This window comes from Hirundo rustica, chromosome 1 (assembly GCF_015227805.2).
Source record: "Hirundo rustica isolate bHirRus1 chromosome 1, bHirRus1.pri.v3, whole genome shotgun sequence".
Taxonomy (NCBI): Eukaryota; Metazoa; Chordata; class Aves; order Passeriformes; family Hirundinidae; genus Hirundo; species Hirundo rustica.
Genome location: NC_053450.1, coordinates 73,507,228 through 73,524,892, shown reverse-complemented (window position 1 = coordinate 73,524,892; position 17,665 = coordinate 73,507,228). Strand labels below are relative to the sequence as shown.

Here is a 17,665-nt window from a genome sequence, read left to right as displayed (position 1 = left end):
CTGTTTGCCAGGCTTACTTAAAAGAGCCAAAGGTGGTAAGACGTACCATTAATTCCCACGAATATTAAAAGATAAATATGAATCATTCCTGTTCTTTAATCATAGATATGAATCATTCCAGCTAGAAGATTAGTTTAACACAGTTTTAATGATTTAACTTTCGTCTAACATATTTTGACAAAAAAAATCATCCAGTCTAACAAAAGCCTTACATCCATGTAGTTTTGTCCTTTTTAAAGTAGGCTAACATGTTTTGAATGTTGGCATAGTGGAAATTTTGAGATTGATGCCTTATTTTCAGGAGGTTCTACATTTAATTCTATTTTAAAGGTGTCTGCTATTAATAATTTTAAATGTAGTCTTCTGCAAGTGTCACTTTCTACTTATACTGTAAAGAAGGTAAATGAGAGCAGTATTACTCTTTATATTGTATGCTAATAGTTCTTAGCTCTCTCTTTATGTGGGTTCTTTGTGCTCTCTCAGCTCTTTTTTCCATCTATGTTTTTTGCGCTAGTTCTTCACTAATGGTGTTCCTGGCCTGAGCACCATATTTTAATTGAGGTATACCGTGAGGTACTATTTTTACGATTGCTTTTTCTCATTCTTTCTTTTTCTTGGTATGTTATTTTGATTTTTCTGATCACCAGTGTACATGAGGCACTCACCTTCTGTACTGTCTAGCTGCAGTGAGACCCGTTTCTCATTTTAGGAGCTTTTATGTTCTTGTGGACAGGAACGATGCTTATGCATGTTGTCAACTCCGAATGGAGCCCTTTGGTTAGGATTGCACTTTGAGCAGTGCTCACAGTCCTTCCTCCAGGCTGGATCTGATACTGGAAGCCAGCATTAGATCCAATCCATCCTATCAGGTAAGGGATGCAGTAGGCAATTTGGGTGCTCCAAACACCAAAGTGGCTGCAGGTGTTCATCCCCCCTCATGGCCATGTGCTCTGCTTTGTTCTGCATTTGGGAGCACTCTGAAAGAGCTATGAATTTATGTAATCTCTGTGTGTGTACAGGCACAGCCTCTTCACCTATGTGTGTAAGTTCTCTGCCTTTATAGAGGTACAGTTAACTATAAAATTCCCTCTTAAATTAGAAAACTGATTAGTCAGTTTCTCTGTTTTAAGGGAGTTGGATAAATATTCCTGTGACCTATGTGTGTTCTGTGGCCTCTGGGAGATTTCACAATAACACCTGTGTCTCCATGTTTGTCTTTACAGTATGTCTGTCATACTTCAGTTCAACCAATCCCTCTAAGGTGAAGGCATAAGCTTTTAGTATTATTAATGCCTTGTTTCATCTAGTTAATGATCTCTTCAAGTTATTTCATCTTCTTTGTGATTTACCTTCCATGTCAGATAAAGATCTTATTCGAGCTAAGTATTATGAAATAGAAATCTTTATTCTATTTGAACAGTCAGGATAAATGAATCCAGTAGAGAATCTGATGTTAAACAGGTGCAGCATTGCACATGTAAAATCAGGATAAGTTCTCTGAACACTTAGATCTTAACAGATGTGTTCTTTTTCTCCATGTTATAACAAAATAAGGATTTGCTCTGCAAGTATTGACACAAACACTAACCAGTCTTGGCAAACACAAAACTGTGTTCCTTACACAGTATCAGCTGTGGCTATTATTAACTTTAAATAAATGTATGCATTAAATAACTGTAAAGCACATATATATATATATATACACACTATATATATACACAAATAGTTTCTGTCAGAAAATAATTTTTTTTGCTTTCTTGTTTACTGATGCCTAGACAAAGGAATGCTGCATCTTCAAAACAACATCTGTCAAACCGATTTTCATCAGATTAAGTATATCCTCAGAACAACCATCACAGCTTACAAAATACTGGAAATGTAGGTTGTGCTTTGCATAAAACACTAATAGAATTTAAAGCACTTAAAAGTGTTTTACAAATGTAGCAAAGATAGCCTGTGCCTGTTCTCCATTTTTGTTTCTATTTTCAGGAGGTTCTTGAGAAAGATAATGAGTGATGTTGCAACACTGCAAACCCAGTAGATGTTTCAGAGTGCAGTTACAGAGTTATGGTCCTGGCAGCTAATCTGGGTCCACAGAATCCCATGGTTTGGGAGTCTGGCAGTAGAGATTGAATTTATTATGACAAAGTTCATCTGTGGAAAGATTTCTCTCATTAGGAGTGAAATTAAAGCGTGAATCAGTAACTGATTATCCAGGCCTTTCTCTGATCTGTTGAATTCTTCATTAGTACAGATGCATGATTATTTATGCTCTGCCCCGGTTCTGGTTCTATAGATCATCAAAGATAATGAATAATATTAATTTTTTAAAGATTTTTTTTTTCTGGAACAATGTAATCTGGTAAAAATGTAAGGAAAGCCAGTGGCTTGACATAGGACATAAATACCGACACACTCAATCATTCTCATTTTTGGCCAACTTACTGTCTTCTTCCCTGCTACAGGATAATGAATATATGGAAATAGGCTTCCTATTAGGCTGTGTCTTCTGTAGGAGCAAAGCATTTTGCCTGTTTAATGAGTCGAATAGAGAGGTGAAGCCTCATTACTGTGTGCACCTGCAGCTGATCATGGAAACTTGGGGCAGCCAGAAACAAATGCCAGGGTTTCTGCAAGATATTTGTGGATGGAGGATAGAGGCACTTGAGCTGGAAGCTGGATCAGCATTCCCATTAGTTCTTCCATTTAAAAAGCTGGAAATCTAGTATGAAGCAGGAAGAGTCCAGTCAAAAATCCACAGAGGTGACAAACAAGGGGGAAAGTCAGGGACAAGTCTGTTCCAGCTGCATCTGAGAGTAGATAATAGTAGTTGCAACTCTAATTTCCTGTTAGGTTGTTCTCTATGTGTCAGCACTGTCCTAGAATGTGCCACATGAACCCTAAGTGAGGTGTTTTGGTGCCTACCATGTGCCTCTGGGAGAGCCCTAATCTGTCCTGTTTCCAAGGCAGTAACTAAAGACAGTCATGGAGCCCATTGCATACAAACAAGGCTGAATGTGTTATGTCATGATAGTTGTGGTGGTGCAGGAGTTGTTTTATTAAGTTATTAAATTATTTTTGTAAGTTTTATAAGAAGTTTTTTCCAGTCATTCCTTCCCTGCACCTGTCCCTGTCAATCGCCCCCCTCTCCTCGTGGTCGCCCTGTCTGTCACTTCGAGACCCTTCCCTGGCTTCTGGAAAGATCCAGGAGAGGCGTCGAGTGATAGGCTGGTGCCCGGGGAATCCCCTCCTCCCCTCTGGTCATTTGTTAATGGTTCAGAAGTTGACACCCCATGTTACACCCCTGGTGTCCCTGGTTGGCTGACCCATTGTCACCACCCCTGGATCCTCCCCTGTTTATAAGCGGCCGCGAGGCTTTGATCTGGGCTCTCTCTGGGCAGCAGTGGTCTGAGGCGGAGCTCCTTGCCGGACTCCCCTTAATAAACTGCCTTTTACTCCACTGAAAGAGAGTCGACCCTTTTTCCCCCGCCGCAGTTGTGACGCCATCAGGTCCATCCACCAGTGTGGGGAACCAAGAACCCACCGGGAGGAGGTAACTCGCCCTGCCTGTAACCCCAACCGATCCTCGCTCTGGCAGTGCAGAACTGAGCTAGCCTGTGGTCAATGCCTGCTAGGTGTGAGGGACACTGCGACATACAGTGTTCAAGATAAATGCTTTGTGTCTGAAGAATAGAGTTTTTACTAGGAAAATTGTACTGCTGACTTCTGAAGTACTACCTGAAGCATAAACCTGAGACTGGATTTTAGCTTACGTGAAAATGACAATGATCTTTACAGGATTTTCAGCCTAATTCCTGAGACAAAAGAACATACAGTTAAATTAAAATAAGTACAGAAATCTGCCAAAGATTCTAACTCTATGCAGCCCTATCATGTACTTGGGAAGGCTTAACACTTGCAAGTTTGGGTCCTTCAAATATTAATAGCATGACATCTCAACAGGAGACCGGGGTTCCTGAGAAGATTTTGCAATTTGCAGTGGTAAAAGATGTGTTTGAAATGACCATTATGCAAGAGACTCCTTCTGGTTGTCATTTTTGGCCAAAGCCATGGAGCATTGCACTTGTTTTTAAAGCAAGAATTACAGACCACACAGCAGGTAATACAATGTGGTAGTTGGTGAACAGCTCCTGGCACATTCATCAGATACAGGGTCTGTTGGGGAAATGTTGATTTGAATTTCATGCATCATCCAAGCATAATGAACATTGAAAGGTCATGTTAAGAATATTTTTAAAAATCCATCTGATTTGACTTTTCACTATCCAGTGTTGTTAGTAATACAATATCAAGCAAAAAACAGTTTCTCTGTGTAACTAAAGCCAGATTCCACATATGGTTGAAGAATAAATTGCCATACTTTTTTTCCCCCATTTACTGTTCATTTCCTTTATAATGTCGTGGTGTGTGCGAATCGTACCTTGAGCCACTGCAGTACATCTGTATTTTCTCAGTCAGAGTCATGTCTTTGAGTTTGTTACTCAGCATCCAGTAAGTTTCATGCAGACTGTAACATACTAATTGGCTCAGTACAATTAGAATGAAATGGAAGTGTTTTGCTATTGATCTTTGCTTGTTATTCGTTTGTACTGACAGAAAATTGGATTGAAAATGACTAATATAGCTATCAAAACGTTATTTCTCATTGCAGGAAATATCACTGTTACTCTTCCATGGAAGTATTTTAGAGCAGAGCCCTCTTCCTTTCTCCTTTTTTTTCTAACCTTGTCTTTCTCTTTCTGACTTTTTAAAAATTTCTAGGAGGGATGCTGAGCCTGTTAAATAACCAGGCTGTTCAGAGACTGAATAGCAATACCGTGACTTAAACAGGGCTGAGGAAATATTTACGAGTTCATTATATCAAGTCTAATACTATGCTGCTTGTTATCTTCACACATCATCATGTTAATAAATTTTTACAAGCTGTGTAGTTGTAAAGTGCATTGTAGTAATCACTGTCATTCTTCTAATAAATAATTTGATTTGTGTGTGCTTTGTGTTGTTCCAACCTCGTGAGCTGTAGCATCTCAGGATGGGACCCTTCTTGTGGTCCAGGTTAATGAACCACCTGCTCTGAGTCCTCAGTTACAGATGTTCTCAGGGGAAGGGACGCCTTCACCTCCCCACTCTGCTTCCCTTTGCAGTGCCTCAGGTTACATGGTTTTCTTACTGGAGAATTACCTCTATTGTGGAGATTTTCTGGAGCTCCAGGTCTCAACCCTTCTGCAGACTCCATGCAGATGTGTGGTTTTACTCCCCTCGGAGGCCCTGAGATTGCTGAGTGTCTGTAATTCAGACACTGGCAGTGCCGGCAGGGCGAGCGGTGGGACAGGGCTGTGCTGTGGCCTCCAGGTAGAGGAGGTCAGTTAGGAGATCAGTGGCCCATGATGGCTCATGGTTACCAAACTTCAGAGAACTCTGACTGCGGAGAGTCTATTCCTGTTGGTGTGGATGGATGGTCTGCAAATGAGAAACCAGGAAAAGCTTTGCTTTTTGTTTTTTAATATTTGTTTGATTACAGACTCATTTCTTTTTCTTGTAATGGAGTAGACTACCTGCTTGAAAATCTATGATTTAAAATACAGTGTTGCTCTTCCTGAGACTTAGAATCCTCATTCATTCGATTGACAGATATAAACTTGAAATTTATTTTATTCTCTAATTCACAGCAGTGACTTAAGTTCAGCTGCAGTTTTCATTGTGCACTACAAATACACTAAGCCTAAAGTGCTGCTGGCAGTTTATGTATAAAATTTGAGGATTAAGAAACCAATGCAAACAAAGACTCAGCTTTAAGAAGCAGTATTCTTGGACTAGCCTCTTACTGCTGTCACAATCAATGTGAAGTAATAGCAGCCAAAACCTACAGGTCTGGTTTTGGCTGCAGTAAGTACTACTAAGGCAATAGTCATATGAAGAGGAAATTTGTCTTGTTTATTTGAGGCATTAATCAGTTTCCAAAAATCCCACCTTTTTTTTTTTTTTTCATTGTATGCATGATTTCCTTTTCGTTTTTACCTTCTAAATAACTGGTACAAATAATCCCTCTTATTTTTTTCAGCCCCCCTAAGCCAGCGGTGTTCATCTCCGGTGTCATTGCTAGGGTAAGATTATCAGTAAATTTCTCTCAATCATAACAAAATTACTGTAAGCTTTTCAGAAGTACCACCAATCAGAGCAAAATTAATCTTTTTCATACACCTTTTCTCTTTTGTGAGAAGAGGCTTTGTGTTTTCTATATTTGTGGAAGGCCCTTTGAGCATTCTTTCTGAGTTTGTGTGAAATTGAAATTATTCATTGAAATTATTTCCACTATTTTCTTTGAATTTTAGCACTTTAAGTTTATTGGATCATCTTTTTATATCTAAGCTAGATACTTTTGGAGGCGGCTGCATATTAAACTGCTGCTGTGGCTTGATCTGTGATGAGGAGCCGCCCTCCTGCCTGTAAGGATACATGCTTGAAGATAGTGTGTTTCAGCTGACATATGTGCCTTGAGGTACTTGGGATTCAGGGTGTTATTCCCTGGACTTTAAGAGCAGGCAGGACCTGTAAATCCTTAGTATTAACTAGCCATTAATCATGTGATCAGTAATTCATGCATTGTGGCAGGGTTTTTATCATGGCTTTATGTGGTGTAATAAAGCTGTAAGATGCTGTGGTTGTGTCAGATCCCACAGGTGGAAAGAGTGAGCTGATGCCATTTTCCTTAGCCCCTAAGGAATGGGCAACTGGCAACATCAGGAGAACGAAGGTAGAAAATGTGGAGTCTGAGGAAAGCGGATCTTTGAAAATTGGAAGCAAGTTGGAATAGAGAAAAAAATACAAAATTTAACAAGTTAACATAGTGATTAAATCAAAACCAAAACAATATGGGGTGAGATTGTTGCCCTGTGAGCCAGTGGAATGCCAGGAGTTTCTGGTATGTGATATGTTTGTGCCACTTCCTGAAGGGGGAAGTTGTGGTGCTGTTGTCCCCCTGTCACTGAGCACTGGTAGTATTTGTTTCCTGTTGCTTTGTGAAAGCCTCCTGGGACTGACCCTAGAAATGGCAATGGTAAAGAGGTGACATGTGGGTTACACCTGGACTGAGATTGCCAACATCAGCACCTGAGAGCTAACACTAGCAGACCTGGTTAAAAGAGCAGGTTAAACTTAAAAGCCAGCCATCCCTAAGATTTGAGTCATAAGTAATTTTAGATCCTGCTTTCTTCCTAAAGAACTGGCATTGTGTAACCTGGAAAAGAGAGGGCTCTGGGCTGACTTAACTGTGGCCCTCCATTGCCTGAAGGGAGCCTACAAGAAAGACAGAGAGTATCTCATTACAAAAACATGGGATGACAGGACAAGGGGGAGTGGATTCAGACTGAAAGAATAGGTTGAGATGAGATGTTCAGAAAGATTCTTCACTGTGGAGGTGATGAGGCACTGGAACAGGTTGCCCAGAGAAGCTGTGGATGCCCCATCCCTGGAACTGTTCAAAACCAGGTTGGATGGAGTCCTGAGTGACCTGGTGTAATGAAAGATATCCCTGCCCATGGCATTGATGTTGGAACTGGATGATCTTAAAGGTTCCTTCCAACCCAGGCCATTCTACAATCCTGATTACTACAGCAGGCTTTTTGGGCAGGTATTTTTCACGCTGCCTTAACTTACTTTTAAAATAGTCTGTTCTTTCTAGTGGCTTTTTGAAAACCAGACACATTTGAAGATAGGAATATTTGGTTTTGTTTGGTTTTTTTGTTTTTTTTTTCCCTAGGGTCACATTAAGATGCTTTATTATTAGCTAGTGTGTGTAACTGGAAGAAGTGAAGCTTGCATAAGAAAAAATTTGAAGTTGGCTAAAAGAATAAAAGCATAGAATATGTACAGGGGGAGTCCAAAGTAACATGCAACACTGTTTTCCATCTGATTTTCACATTTTTTAGAACTTGTATCAATTTGAACTGGGAAGTGCACTTTTAAGATTCCTTAAACTTTTCCTGCTGTGTTCTTCAAACAGGGCGATAAGGACTTCCCTCCAGCTGCGGCTCAGGTGGCTCATCAGAAACCACATCCTTCTGTGGAAAAGCTTCCTCACCCACAGCACGTCAAACAGCACATCCACCAGCCTCGCAAATGAGCTCTCCGTCAGGATCTCTGCCAAACTGCTCTCAGTGAATAAGTTTTAAAGAGAAGACAAAAACCCTTTAGGATTCATACTGTCAAATCTGTAAAATTGACATCTAAAATAATATGCTGTTTCTTTAATTCTCAAGGGTTAGTAAGAATGAAGACATTGTTCAGTTGTTATCCCAGATGGATAATTCTGTACTGAGTATTTACTGATCAGGGGTGCTTTTTAATAAGATTTTTCTGATTGTCAAGATAAAAACTTTAATATGAATATTATGATTAATGAGCTTAAAATTCGTACTTTTAGTTGTGGACTCACAATAGCAGATAGTTACTGTAGTTTTTATGCTAAGCCAGTAAGGAGGAACGGCCCTTTTGTACTGGTACCTTTACTGTCTGGAGCGAGTTTGTTGGGTGTGTTGAGACTGAAGTCAGCAGTTGTCTTGATTATGTAGAGCCCTTGCAGCCTTCAGTATCCTGCAGTGTTACACCCCAGTGCCCTCCGGATTCAACCAAGGAGATGATGAAAGGGCCCCCATGCATTCTCAAGTGGGCAGAGATCCAGCTGAATCTTTACACCCCTTTGCACTCGCACAGTCTTGCTGAGATTATTCCCTCTGGTGGTCTGTGGGTATGGAGAGGAGAGAGAAATCAGAATTACAAGTAAGAACACTGCTGCTGTAGACAACTCATTTGTAATCTCATGGGTCTTACTGGGGGCTGTATTTTTGAGGTGATGATTTCACATTCCAATAACAAGCTGAAGTAGTTCATGACCCTCTGTATTGAACTTAAAATAAGTTGGTGAAAAATCTGTTTACTTTTTTAATTTAGAATTTGAGATAATATTTTGAAATGAAGAGATATGATTAGCAAGTATGTTGATGATCCAACCTCTTTTGCACAGCGTATTTTTTTTCTAGTCTTTATATGATGAAGGATGGTAGTGATATGAGTGAGTAAAAAGAAAGTTTTTTTGCAAATAGAACAATTGTTTTATTTTTATCACACAATTAAATAATTTGATTTCTTAATTCAAAGTCACTTAGCTCTATCATTTTCCTTATGTAACTCACCTCTGTAAAAAACCAAGAAAAAATTTTATACGTTCTACCTATTTTAAAGTGTCCTTCTGTTTTTAACTAACTACAAATACAATACAGCCTTTGGTACCCTCCAGGTTTATAAAGTTTCTAATGATGTCAAAAAAGTGGGAGCTAATGCTGCAGCCATTCACCTGGCAAATCAGTGACATTTTAGGGTCACTTGGGACTTTGCCAGTTCATTTATGGTTAAAAAACAGTGAGGAAAGTTTTAAATTTTTTTTTTTTTTTAGAAAAAAATCTGCAGATTTAATAATTTTTTCCTGAGTAGCTGATTTAAAACAATAGCAACAAAATAATGGGAAATACAGCCCATTTCACAAGTGGAATAATTCACTTCGGGTGCGAGGGACCTGATATTTCCATCTCTTCATAGGCTTAAAATGGAAATGATTTGTAAATTATATGCATGAACATATTTAACCTAAACCCAAGGAAGGATGTACAATCTTTATATGCAGTCCTTATTTTCAATTTGATTAGAAACCATACTTGCCTTAAGAAACGAGTGTTGTTTGTAAGAATTATTCTGTATTAGAATACGTATAACTTTTCAAATCTGCTTTCTGTTACTGATGTCATTGCAGCAGAGGTTTTGCTTGTAGCTGCTTATGAGTGTGCAAGTGATTCACACCTGAGCAACTCATTCATAAGGGTAGCATTGTTGGAGCCTCTTGGAATCTCTGCAGGAGGTGATTGTGATCATGACACAGAAAGCAACCACACGGAGACCAGAGATTTGCAGGGCAGAGTTGTTCCTCAGAGAGAGCCCAAGGCTGAGAGCCCCTCTGCCTGTTTACTTCTTACTTTTTATACGTTTGTGGGTCTGGTTGTGGATTGGCTTCTGGAGTTTTCATCTCCCAGCCGAATGGCCAGACCAGCTGTCAGTTACAATTGTTTTCAGGTTAGAAATATGCAAACAAAGGACAGAGAATGAAAAACAAAGGATTTGTTTATGTTACATGTGTGAGAAAAAGCGAAGGCTGCTCCTAATATTGTACAAAAGCTAAAGAGACTGACTCCATCTTATGAACAATTAGAAGGCTTTAAAAAACTCAGAAAAAGCAGGGTGACAGGTGATTTGCTGGCAAGAATGTTTGCAGACTCAGGACAGGAGGCGGCTGATGATGTAGCCGTAGCTGTCTGCGTGCTGTGTCAGCAATGGAGCAGATCATCACAGTCACTTCTGGTACCTGCTGGCCTGAGGGGGAGCTGGGTGGGATCCAGCTCTGCCTCATGCTGTGCCTGCATCTGAAGCAGTGTCTAGAGCCCACTGTAGTCAGTGGTGATACAATCAGGACAGTCAGCAGAGGTTAGGTATGGCATCATTGACCAAAGGGAAGGGTCTTTCAGGTTGAACTGGATCACTCTTGGCTCCACTGACTGCAGTGGAAAACTAAACCTCAGTGTGGAAGCACACGGTGAGGTGGGGTGGGTACTTCTGCTCTGTGTTTTGTAATAGGTAGAAATGGTTTTGAAAGCTGCACCACATCTCCATTCTGACAGTAAAAGGAGCATGGATGCTTTTGAATGACGAACTACTGCTCCTGGTTGTTAATGCAATATATACAGCATATATAGACAATACCTGATTTTTGTCTTTGATTACTTAGGTAGATATGTAAGTTTGTACAATGAAGTATGGCTCTTAAGATAGCTTTAGTGGCTTTTAGAGTGCAGAAATACGTACATGATTAGAAAATGTCTCTGTATGAAAGCATATTATATATGGTTGGGAGGTATCCATGTTTACAACATAGATGTCCTTACCCCAAAGCATTACCTTGTCCAAAATAATCATAACTGATGAATTGGATTTCTTACTGATGGTTATTGATACTTTTAAAATATATTGCAATAGCATATAAGCACAGGAGATGTTCAGATGTTACCTTGAAATAACTGCAAAAGAAATTCTCTGTAATTGTCAATGTGGCAATAATGCAACAATAAAGCATGAAGTTGTATATTGGGCTCTTTTTTTCTCTGCAAGTGCAATGTAAATCAGCAGGGTGCAGCTTTGTTGGATTTATGGGATTTTATTACAGATTGCTGCATGACTAATCAACGTTTTATAGATAGGGAAATTTATTATGAAGTTTTATGACACAGTGGATGAGCTCTTTTGAATAGTCCAGTCTCATGTAAAATAAAAAGTAGCTACCAGCTAGAATGGGAGTTGCTGTTTTCCACTGTGAAATTGGAGATGCTCGCTCAGCCCCTGTGCAGCTAGAGAATCTAACCCTGATAATAAACCAGGATGGTAAAGGAAGTTAAGTATAACATTTTCCATTGCTTTGCAAGTTCTAGTCTTTCAGAAAAAGCAAGTATTGTAATCAGAAGAGGTAAGCTTTTCATAAAGCTGCAGTTAACATTACATAAGGCATGCTGTGACGTGATTTGCTGAAGAATACGGAGGAATTGCCACAGTGTTTCTGGGACCTCTCTGATACTTCGGGCATCCTGTGTTTAGCATATGTGCAGTGTGTATATAATACAGTAAATGTGATACAGTGCACAGGTGATAGCTACTGCCCTGGGACTGTTGCAGCATTGTGTCCTTGGACATGTGTGCTCATGTAATCATAGAATTGTTTAGGTTGGAAAAGCCCGTTAAAGTCATCGAGTCCAAGCATTAACCCAGCACTGCCAAGTCCACTGCTAAACCATGGCCGTAAGAGCTACATCCATCTTTTAAATGCCTCCAGGAATGGTGACTTAACCACCTCCCTGGGCAGCCTGTTCTAAAGCCTGGCAACCATTTTGGTGAAAAAAGTTTTCCTCACACCCAATCTAAACCTCCTCTGTCACAACTTGAGACCATTTCCTCTTATATTGTCACTTGTTACCGTAGAGAAGAGACCAAGCCCACCTTGCTACAGCCTCCTTAGAGGCAGTTGCAATGAGTAATAGGGTCTCCTCTCAGCCTCTTTTTCATGCTACATTATTCAAAAGATATCTTCTTTCATTAACATTTTGGGAAAATACATGTGCATGATGTTGAACATGCTGGTGATTGTGTTGTCCATTGTTACTCCAAATTCCATGGCCTTGTTATCAGCAGTATTGCAGGTGTTATTAGTAATTAGAAATTATTTACTTCTATGTCAACAGTGTGATCTACCCTTTTGTCACAAAATGCCTTAAACGGGAGTCTTGTACTTTTTTCCACAGTAGTGTGATCACTGTATGCTCCCAGCTATTTAATGAAAATACTCACAGCATATTTCCATACAAAAGTGAAGGGCATGAATGGACATATGTTTTTATCCCTTTGGAATGACTTTCTTCTGAATACCCACCATCTTCATGGGGGAGGGAGGTGTGGGCTTTATATGCCATTTCTTGTGTCCCCTTCAGATTTGGTTATATTAAGTTTAAAATGAGATTTAAGTCTAGGCTAATGCCTTAAGATGCTGAATTAATACATCAATTAATACATGCAATTAGTAATTGCATTTTAGAAAATGTGGGGATGTCAGTATGGGTACAGTTACTTTTACAACAGGAGGATATATTGTCAGATATGTTTCTGGTCAGAGGCTGCAATGATGTAAAGAATTAAGACGACAAATCTCGGTTTTAATTTAAATTCTTTGCGCACAAACCTCTCACAAGATAAAGACATTTAAATATAACTGATTACAGCTAATGTTATCTGCTATATATGGATGCAGATCATAGTGACTGGCTGGCTCAAGAAGAAACTGAGTCAAGTCTGCAGCAGTAAATCCTGGGATTTCTTCAGCAGATGGGTAAAGTAAATCAGCATTGTAGCTGTAACTTTGTTAAGTGCTGTGCATGATTGTATTATATAAAATTAGTAAAGGTGATTTCTTAGGAAGGTGGAGGTTTGTGTTTTACTTATCCCTGTGTTTTTGGGTTTCCTTTGGGAGTGCATTTAATGATTTTCTTCATCCCCCATCAGAGAAGAGACTGCAGTTAGTGTATACTTTCTCTTGAATCATAAAATGGAAGCACTAGCATTCAGATGTGCAGCCTGAGAGGAGAGGAGAGGTGGAGCGCATTGTATTTGACAAAGCACTGTAAACAAAGAAGTAATTTCTATTGCCATGACTGTTTTCCTTCCCTTCAGAATGCTGATCAGAGGTGAGAAAAAGTATATGATACCTCTTTCTGGGAATGTAATTTATTACTATTTGGAGCTGACAGGCGAGCATGGTTGCTGATGGTTTTTTGCAAAACACAGAATGCTGTCGATTACAAAACTGAAATGCAGGATACTAATGCCATGGCAAGCATAGATCTTGCAAGTGACCTTGAAAAAAGCCCTGTAACATAATCTCTGCTGTCCAGCTTACAAAGGAGGTATTTTTAGAAAACTTGAGTGTCTGGCATTCTGTAGGTCACTCATTGCTTTAGAAAAAGAAAAGCATCAGTAATCCACAGCGATTTTAAGGATTATGAAAATTGGTTAGCTGCTAATGACACTGCAGCTCTCATCAGCGTCAGCAAGGTAGTGTCATGTTCCCTTCAGGTATGGTCTCACATTGTCCTGACTAAAGCTGGTTCAGCATAATGGGTTTTATCCTTTCTGGCAGAGAAGCAGATGGCAGGTAGTGAAGGTGTGCAAAATGAGTTCTTACGAGCCATGTGTGGTAGCTGCTCAGGTGTCGATGGATACCTGATACCGTGTTAAGGTGTATAGTGACATCACTTTGTTACACATAGTGGAGTGGGTGAACTGGAGAGCACAGCAATGAGATCAGCTTCCAAATCACAGAATACTCTGAGGTGGAAGGGACTCAGGAGCATCCAAGTCCAACTCTGAAGTGAATGGCCCATAGGGGGCTTGGGCCCACAACCCTGGTGTGATTAGCACCATGCTCTGGCCAACTGTATTCATCACAGGGTCACAATGGAACCCACTTGGCTTCTCTCAAACCAGAAGTAGCTTTTGAAGTATAGAACAGTGGTTTTAGTTAAAATGAAAAGCAAAAGTTAGCCACTAATTTCTATATGCTGATAGTGGCTGAAATGACAAATACCTTGTCAAATGTGACTAAAACCACACCTTCAATGCCTTTCTGAATAAAATCGCACCAAGTGTGCCAATGTTTGGGTCTCAAGGAAGGGAGGCATCACCTTTTTCCTTGTTTTATGCTTGCTTGTGAACCTAATGTATTTAACTGAAAACTTCGCTTGGTATTAAAAAAAAAAAAAAAAAAAGAAAAGAAAAAAAAAGCCTTATTTCTAAGATGAGATGTGCACCTCATCTTAAGCTATATTTAATCTTTCAAGTGATATCTCTAAGGAAGATAAAGGTCTTCTGACTGTCCCTTGCAGGCCAGCAGACTACGGCACATGCCATTGGAATGTTGCACACCTCATTTTACTTTCTGGTGTATTTAAATCAGCAGTGAATAGGAGCTGTGATTAGAGAAGTAAGGCCTTAAATATTAAAAGTAGAACAGTAAATGGATCAGCTCAGAAGTAGATTCAGTTGTGCTCCGTAAAGCTGTTGTTAGAAGATGATAAGAGAAAAAAAGCAGAGCTGTCATATTGTTTCAGAATTGTGTACTGGCCATTTCTTACACTGCTCAGTGACCTCAATTTCCCTTGCCCAATTGCATACTGAGAGGACAATCCTTTGATTTGTGAATCTACGTGTCCTTGAATCTTTTTGTGTGGAAGAAGCCTTTGGATGAGGGAAAGCTGCAAATGCAAATACATTTTAATAAATTCTGCTTCTTCTAACCTACAAGGCTAAGCATAAAGAAATACATATTATATCTCTTCACTCCAAAAGGCAGCCTCTATGTGGATATAGGATGTAGAACTAAGACATACTCTAATTGAACTGAAACCTAATTAATATTCGTGTGTCTCTCTACAATGAGAGAACAATCAGTTTTAAAAACTAGGATGTACAGTTTTGTTCATCCCAGGGACATTAAGCAAAGGGAGATCAGATTGTTTGGAACATGCACTTTGGGCAAAAACCTTTAACATTCTTTTTGCAGGTGGCTAGTGTTACGTCTGAGTTGCTAATATAAGAGATGCACATCAGAAGCTAATTCCTTCCCTAATTCCTTCCCTCTGGACAAGAGATAATGACTGGCAAATGCAAGAATTCTCCTTTTAGGGCCTGATTTATTACCCAGAACATAATAAACATTAGCCTGCTGCTGATGTGACAGTTGTGACAGCTGGAGGGGTTTGGAATGAAAGACTGAAGCCTTAAATAAGCCTGTCAACCGAGCTTGTTATGAGGATCTTGGTTAAACACTCAGACTTTGCTTTTTGTGGCCCCAAAGAGCTCCTACAACATCCACACGGAAAACTATATATAGAGTGTTAGAACTGTTCTTTGCATGCCAATGGCTGGCTCACCACCAGCCAGTAGTGGCTAAGGTAAATACTTACAGGAAGTAAAGAACTTGATCTTTATCATGACCCATAATATTCCTCTCCCCTGGATTCATGTTTAGTTTGTTTGTGCACCTGGTTTTGTTCCTGGCTGTTGTGGTGTGCCGTGTGTGTCACTCTCTGATGGGTGATCCTTCGCAACAGGAGTGACTTTGTTAGTGGGTGCAGGATAAAAGAATATCAAAAGGCCAAATCTATACATTAAAAGGTATGGAAAATGTTACCAGTGTCATCTAAACAGATCTCTGCTGGGAAATCTAGGATTTCTACAAGTGTAGATTTCTTCAAGGCAAGTTATTTTCCCATCCCATGCAGGCCACCAGTCTTTTAGAGGATTTCTACTTTGTGTTTATAGTCCTATTAACTTCAGTGATACTCTCCAAGGAATTAAGGTAAGTTCAGATTTATTTTGCAGGGCTGGAGAGTGTCAAACCAGGTATTTTACATGAGGTAGAGACCTCCAAATGTCCCTCTTTCCAAACACTGTGAGGTCTATCAACCTGAAAGTGGTAGAGAAGACTTGTGGGCAGATCCTTTCCTTTATGTGAGTTGTGTTTGTGGAGTCCTGCAGAGGAATGCTGGTTTTACAGGGATATGTCCCAACTTCAATTCTGCAGCTCAGTCACTGCTAAGCCATTTTTTAAACATTGGTTTGTGGGCTTTTTCCCAACTCACGAATGTGTTATAAAGCTCTGGCCTTGGGGCATGAAATGTAATTTGTCATGCAAAATTTGACCCTCGACTGTTGTTGTATAGACCCATGATTTCAAGAAAACAAGGGGACTGGAATTCAACAGAGCTCCTTGGAAGAAGGAGCACCTTTCTCTGCAGTGCTCCCTGCTGGAACAGCAAGTTTCGAGTAAAAGATTATATGAGTAAGAATATGAGTTATCTTGAAAACAGTTGAACAAAATGCTTCAGAGAAAATTAGTTTATGAAATAGAAAAGGGGGGCAGTCATTCTTGTAACACACAGGTGAGCATGTACATCTAACCATATACGTGTATAATTCACTATACCTGATTTTAATAACTAAGGGAAAAGATCCATTTACTAGTAAACAAGTGTACAGTCTGTTTCAGCAGAAACAAGCATAAGCCCAACCACAGCCCCTTTTTGAGGAATGATATAAAAAGTATATTTTAAAAATTACATCCTTTGTTTATTTACAAAAGCAGTACCAGGGTTACTGCTCTGCAGTTTCTCTTTTACTTATCTGTTGCTTTGCCTGTAAATCAAGCAAGACTGCAAAACAATTGGCAAGATGCAGGTGCTATTGAAATGCTTTCAACAGTCAGAATCAAACATAAACTTCAGTCTTGATTTATTGTGCTTTACATTCTGAAAATACAAATATTTCTGTGGCTGAGATTATGGAGTGAGAAGATTAAAGCACAGCACTCGAGGGAGAAGAGCTGTACCAATTACCCTGAGAAACATTTCTAAATAGCATTAGCGACCCAGTGCTAGTACTCTGAGAGGCAGCTGAGTAAAGATGGCGCCTTCGTATTCATTTTGAGCACTGCATTTTGATAGCTTAGCATTTGTACTCGAGGTGAAATGCTAAGGCCAGTGTAAATGGAGAACATCCCTTTGATAGCATTATAGTTCTAATTGGTAACACAAGCTACAAGGAATGAATATAAGCCCTGTGTATTTTTTCAACCATTTTTGTTGGCATTAATAACCACAGAGCTGAAGACTTTTTGCCTTTCATCAGCTGTGCAGCAGAAGCTCTTCTAGCGTAAAAGGAGAGGTGAACTTGGTTTTGTTCTGCAAACTTAACAGAAACGCTCCTTAAAGCGAAATCTTCAATCCCCGTGTGTCTGGAGGCACGGAGAGGCAGCGGTGTCATCTGCTGGCATCTCAGTGCCCAGTGCTGCTGCTCTCAAGGACAGGCTGTCATGGCCCAGCTCCTGCCTGTGCCTTGCAAAGCCACAGATTCACTTGGATGTAGCCACTGGTGCTGTTTTGTGCTGGGCTAGACTGCCTAGAGGTGGGAACTTATTCAGGTGTGGGGAGGTGACTAAAGCAGT

At 39.8% G+C, this 17,665-nt stretch overlaps 1 protein-coding gene across 1 annotated transcript in view; it reads left to right on the top strand.

Annotated features, from left to right (window-relative positions):
• DAP (death associated protein) overlaps positions 1 to 11,409 on the top strand; it is a 54,436-nt gene extending 43,027 nt beyond the window's left edge. The window contains exons 3-4 of the mRNA XM_040085307.2: positions 6,083 to 6,125; positions 8,024 to 11,409. Coding sequence (XP_039941241.1) covers positions 6,083 to 6,125; positions 8,024 to 8,143 — 163 coding nt within the window. The 3' untranslated portion in view covers positions 8,144 to 11,409. The remainder of the gene's footprint in view (positions 1 to 6,082; positions 6,126 to 8,023) is intronic.
• The last annotated feature ends 6,256 nt before the right edge of the window (positions 11,410 to 17,665 follow it).